General features: G+C 46.1%; 1 protein-coding gene across 1 annotated transcript; it reads right to left on the reverse strand.

Annotated features, from left to right (window-relative positions):
* Window positions 1-220: 220 nt before the first annotated feature.
* LOC119286052 lies at window positions 221-6,062 on the reverse strand. Its single transcript, XM_037565393.1, has 8 exons — window positions 5,848-6,062; window positions 5,650-5,721; window positions 5,475-5,516; window positions 4,792-5,107; window positions 4,629-4,719; window positions 4,194-4,274; window positions 2,960-4,041; window positions 221-2,305 (listed from the first exon to the last, which is right to left on the reverse strand). The coding sequence occupies exons 1-8, from the start codon at window positions 5,880-5,882 to the stop codon at window positions 473-475; spliced, it is 3,552 nt and encodes a 1,183-aa protein (XP_037421290.1). The 5' UTR covers window positions 5,883-6,062; the 3' UTR covers window positions 221-472.
* Between the last annotated feature and the right edge of the window lie 397 nt (window positions 6,063-6,459).

Raw genomic sequence — 6,459 nt, forward strand, 5'->3', positions numbered from 1 at the left:
GGCACTCGTGTGCGTGCGATGATTAGGGAAAGAAGATGATCGCACGGGTGGTGGCTGTTGAATCAAACGGCTGGAGGTTGATCAGCCGAAAGCCGGCCGGCGCATAGCACGCGCAAGGGAAACCGAGGAGAAGAACAGAAGCGATACACCGAGGCTGTGTCTAGCTCCGCTGGCCTGCTTCAAGAAAGAAAGAAAAATAACTGCTAACTGGACAAATCAATGAGAAAAGTTTCTCCTGACACCTAAACAGCGATCCGTGCAGAATTCGGCCATCAGAAAGTAGAATATTCTTCAGACAAAGCTTTACAAGATAAAGGTCACAAGTAAATGGATCATCGCAAGCCCATAGAAGAAAGAAACAGAGCTGACAAAAGGCTATCTACGCTTCAGCAACTCACAAGAACATTCAGGAATTGATTACAGGACTGGATTGGTGATGATTGTATGGAGCACAGCTATCCAACAGCGACCCTCAAATATAGTACCTGCGCTCCGTGTGCATTCCCAGTCTTGAATAGGCCGGATACTGATGATTGTCAGCACCGCCGGGGTTCCGCTGGATGTCAGGTGCGGTATCACGAGATCTTACCGGCTCCGGATAGTGGTACTCAGAGTGTCCGCCTCTACCCCTCTGACCATCATCACTCGCGTCACCGTGCTGTTGGCGGTACTGTCTGCCTCTACCCCTTTGACCATCACCACTCGTGTCACCGTGTCGTTGGCCAAGGCGATGTGGCGCTGGAAAGAGAGGCTGATACTCCCACTCTGTTTCGTTCCATATCAAGGGGTTTTCATCTACGAAGCTCATGCCTACATTGCCTTCTCCACCCTGCAGATCCATTCCAGCATCTCTGTCAGATATCTGAGTCGGTTTGCTGTCCAATCCCTGTGAGTTGTCCATGTCCAATAACAATTGGTGGGAATCCTGCAGCCATTCAGAGACCCCATCATATTGTGCATCGCTCTGAGGATGGGAGATGTATTTAGGCATCCAGCGAGCCCTAGACGGAGCTGGTGATTCGTGGAAGAAGCGTCCCCTGCCTGCCCTCTCCCTGTAACCAAAGCGAATCCCCACATTCCTTTGGGCCTCAACATGGTAGCGCCTTGGACTGTCAGTCGCCGGATGCTTTTCCCAAGTATTGCCAGGCAAGGACACCATTTCAGTTAGTTTTGAACGGTCTTCTGTACCACCATGGGCCTTGGACTCAAATTGCACATCTCCTTGCTGCCACTGATCAGATGACTCCTGTATAACATCTGCCACATTGAAGTACTCTACCGGTTTAGCGAGATTTTGCACCACCGAAGCAAATCCATCAACTACAGCCATACCATGCGGACCTCCTTCTGCATGCTCTTCTTTCCTGCCTGTCTGTTTAATCGGTTTGCACATGACACTATCGTTTGAAATTGGAGTCTCGACAGGCAGTAGACCATGCTGGTTCTTTTCTGATTTCTTGACCTGCCGAGGCCCTGAGAGGCTACTAGCTGTATCATGTACTTCCTTGGCCAGTACTGCCCACTCCCGGTTTACTGATGCAAGTGGAACATCATCAAGCATTATATTACCCACAATAAGACCTGTAACAGAAGTAACCTTGGCAGGAATTATAGAACTATTAATGGCAATACATGGAACATGGGTTTTTTGCATACTCGGGACTTCTGTAGAATTCTTCTCATTAAACACAGGTGGCGCTGCAGGCCTAACTGAATTAAAGTTCCTCCTGCTGCTCTTGTTTCTGGTCAAGAGGTCGTCATGATTTTTAGTTTCAACACCCTTCGTGTCTGCAGGTATCTCCCTATCTGTTATATTTCTCTCCCATGAACCAAAATGCATATGTCTGTTCTCCATTGGCCAGTGTTCTGGAGTACTGTTGTCATGTGACAGTGAGTTGAGGGAAATGTGTTCCATCATGTTAGCCTGTGTGCTCTTGGCTGAAGACATGAAATTATAACCTTTACTAAGACCTGAAGTATTTGATGCTGCACTGGAACCAATAGAAACTTCACTAATCTTGACTCCAGCTACTGGCTGAGGCGCATTATGACCATCAGCAGAGACAATACAACATGTATCTGCCACTGAACTAGCACATTTAGCAGTCACGTCATCTCGCGTTTTTGGTTTGCAGTACATATCTGCGTCTGGGGGCGCATCATTGGACTTCTGACTCTGTATTGATTGATACCTCCTCAATTCTTCCAGTTTTGCAATAGCATTTGTATTTTGTTGACTAATCCACTTCTCCGCGTCCTGTAGTTGTTTCGCAGCTTGAGCAGACAAATATCTCATTCTGGAATGCTGAATGCACCAAAAAAACACTAGTTAAACAACAACCATGGCACAAGAAGCTCTTAGCAACAATTTTGCAGTAATTGCCTGCCAATTATAAACATTTCATTTCTGTATGTGTGTGCCACTTTGTTGGGCACACTGTACAGGGACAGAGAGTAACTCTTGGAAGATAGGTATCTACATCAGCAAGACTGCAAGGTCTAATAGAGATAAATGAATTAATCAAGTAAAGGGCATTACTGGAAGGACCGAAGGAGTGACAGAAACATCTCTAATATCAAGGTTTACAGGACTGGGTTCTCGGGTCTAAGTTTTACGAAACAAACGCTACATGAAACCTTAATGCGATAAAGAAACATGACATCCGTCGCCAGGTAGATGCCATGGAAAATTTTGTGCAGCAGAGGTGACATACACACTGAATAACTCATAGTGTCCAAACCTCCCTGGACGCTCACCTGCCTACTGCTAACCCTAGTATGAACACTTCAATCAAACTGTACAGGTACAGAAGAAAAAGGATGTTTTGCTTTTTTTTATCTTTCTATGCATCTCATTTGAGTTTCCGTGTAAGAAATAATCACAGAAATCGGCAACTACTCCAATGCGTAAGTTCAATTTTATCAGAGGACAATACCTAAGGAGACAAAAACCACATACCTGGTCTTCACAATGAAGCCAATTTGACTCCTTATCAGCGACTGTCACATGTGGCTGCTGTGAGGTGTTCCTAGAAAGAAGTTGGTCTTGATGAGCATCTACCATAAGAACTCCTCGCAAAGAGTCAACCATGGAGTGCTCTTCACGTCCATGTCCAGTAATACAGGATGGCATGTCCTGAGCAGAACCATCAAGCATGTTTCTTGAGATATCGCTTCTTCCATATGAATGGCGATCAGCAGATTTAACAACTTTTCCAGCTTGGCTGAATTCAGTAACTTGTTTTTCTGACAGACAAACAACAGTTACACCCTTATCAGGCCCATTTGATGGATTAGTTGGCACAGAACTGCTGCTTTGAGAAACAGAATTAAGCCTGTCAAAGACAGGACCAGTCTCACTGGTGGAAGCACTGAAGGGAACATATTTTGTCGCAGGATCTTCCTCGACATGGATGATTTTTGGGTGTTTAACCTTGGAGTCCTTGAGTAGAGATGAAAGTAGATTGGACAAGTTAAGGGCACGGAAATTTCTAGCTTTGTTGTTTAGACACTTGATTTTCTCTAATAGAGCCACATCCTTCTTGATGATAGGTTGCTTCTCGATCTCAAGTACATCTGCATGGCCATTCTTGACCTTCCCAAGAACATGGCAAGATTGATTTATGACACAACAATCAGCAGGCATGTGAGCATGAGATATATCCCTCTTGTCTGGATAATACCCACCATGTCCAATATCCTGCTGTGCTAGTGCCTCCTCGTTGAGCGCAAACTGATCACGATGAGCAAGAGATTCAACAGCAAAGCCAGTCGGGTCAGCATGCTTGTACGGACCATATGGCACCTCTCCACTATGCGATTTTCCATTTTCATCAGGTGGCTGATCAGGAGGACGATGCCAGTAATCCAACAATGGAGGAGGTATACATATATTAGGAACTTGGGGATCATGCAGTTGAGCCTGCTCAGCTCCCCTTATCCACTTTGCAGCAGGAATAGGATCGCCTCCTTTGCAAACATAGTCCATTCTTGAGATAATTTCATGCTCATAACTGCAAGACAAAATTACCTCACCAGTTCCTGTCATATAAGGATATCTTAGAGCATATCTAATCATATGAAAAAGAAATTACATTTACTGAACACAGATTGCTATGATCCTGTGATGATATTTGGGGTATGGAATACGAAAGAGTGAGATAGCTCGTAGCATTCATCAAGCGAGTGTATACCAGTTATCTGGTTCTTTCCTTGTTTATCTTGTGTTGCCACAATACCAGAAGCAATAGTTGGCCACCTTCCTGAAATTTGCCCTGTAACAGAAAAGATAATGAGTAGGGAGAACAAATGTGACTCGTTAACCATATAGAACGGTTAAAGCTTTTAGCCCCAGAAACTATCAGTTTGGACAGAATTTATGGACATGTCCAACCAAGTAAAATACCGGCATATCTATTCTGTTCCAGATAACTTGGTGCCAAACAACAATATGCATTCAGATACTCCCTCCGTCCCAAAATAAGTGACTCAAGTTTGTACTAACTTTGTACTAAAGTTAGTGCAAAGTTGAGTCACTTATTTTAGGACGGAGGGAGTACAATATAGTGTGAATAACTGAACTACAAACAGACTTTGTGCAAACCAAATGTAATGTTGCAGTTTGCCACCTTGTTGACTGGTTGACGCAGAGTTTTTGGAGCCAAGTACTGGGAAATCATCCATACTTAGGCTGAACCCTCTCCCCTGTGATGTTGCTGCCTACATTGGCAAAATTTACTATAAGAAAATCCTCAGTTAATTGACAACATGATTTACAGTAGGGGTGCATACCCGTCTGCCAACAGCTTTCAACGGTGCTTTTAGAACATTACTGAAAGAATCTGGAAAACGAGAAACTTGCAAGCTCCCTGATCTTTTCTCTGTACTTCGAGGATAATTTGCGGCCATTGGCAAACGATACGATGGTAAGTCAAGGAAGTCACTTCCAACTGATGATGATGACGTCGAGCTTCCTCGGGAAGAAGGACGATCATCAATGTGGCTAGGTGAACCAGAAGTTCCATCATTCTTGGGATTCAGAAGCAAAGGTGAAGCCCATGCATTTGATGCTGGGAGCATTGATTTGCCGTCCCAAGTGGTCGTGCCCCTAACATCCATGCAAAATTTTCATCAGACGGCAATAAGAATGAAACATCATCTCAGCTTGCGTAAATAAGGGTTGCCTGGACAGTATAGTGAAGGAATCCACATGTCCCCATGCCCTTTCAGGCTGTTGTTTCACCAGAGAAGCAAAACTTACTGACTAACGTGGAAAAAAAAAACTTGACAAACATACAGGTGTATTATCCAATCCTCCAAGGGGTACACGCACCTAGCATGTGATGTTTTTGGCATAATTTCCTTTCTCTATTTAATTATAAACCAGATACCTCAAAGATATGTGCGTATCCAGGAACCATACTATCTCCCCATTCTAGCAGCACCCAGAAAATTATCACAGGGAGAAATCTTACTTTGGAACAATCTTGTCACTGCGGAGGCCATGGCTGTCCAACCTAGGCAAACAGACCCTCACCACATCAATTTCACAAGACACGAAAGAAGCCAGTGATAAATATTTGACAGAAGCAAATGCCTCGATCAGGAGCTTCTCCAGCAGATGCCAAGTGCTAGGGTTAGAAATGCTACCTCTGGTTCGGCAAGTTGATGGGTTTAGGAGCCTTCGCGCCGGGCTTCCCCGTCTGAGAAATCCCCGCCCACCTGCACACAGCAACACGATCACTAAGCCCGTCAGGTATTTAATATCGACTAAATCGCCTAAGATTTTCTTCAACGCGGAGAAGGAGATGAAGAGGAGGTTGGAGCAGATGGAACGGAGCGACGGGCCTCTTGCCGTCCGCGAGCGCGGCGATGGCCACCATCGTTTCCCTCTCCTCGCTCCGAAGGCAAGCCGGGTCGTGGAAAGTGCGGGCAGGCTAGCGCACGCAGTCGAGGTGGAGGTGGAGGCGGCACGGCGAGGGAACAGCGTGTCGGCGCCGGACGACTGGGGCGAGCGGAGCAAAGGGGAATGGAGTGGGAGGCGGGCGAGGATGACAAGTGGGGCCAAGGATAGGGACTAAGGTCTTTGGTTTGCGTCCACACTCAAATACGCCTAGCCTTGACAGTGCCTCGAGTTGGCTAGGGCGCGTTTGATTGTCCGCACAAGGTTCAAGCAGATTCGCGCGGGAAAAAACGAGTTGATTGGTTGTCCGCATATATTATTGAGTCTGTATGACACGAATTTTAAAACACTTCTGGGTCTGTCTCGCGAGGCACGTTCGAATTGGTATTTTCTTGTGAGCCAGGCCCGCGAGGCACGTGGACAGCGGGGCTGCACGCGAGGAGCCACCCTCGAGAAGTCGTGTTGCTTCCTGAAACGACTGTTCTCTCTCCCCTCTCCCCACTCTCACCGACGGCGGCGCCAGCGTGGAGCAGACCGGAGAATAACAAATCGACCTC

This window comes from Triticum dicoccoides, chromosome 4A, assembly GCF_002162155.2.
Source record: "Triticum dicoccoides isolate Atlit2015 ecotype Zavitan chromosome 4A, WEW_v2.0, whole genome shotgun sequence".
NCBI lineage: Eukaryota > Viridiplantae > Streptophyta > Magnoliopsida > Poales > Poaceae > Triticum > Triticum dicoccoides.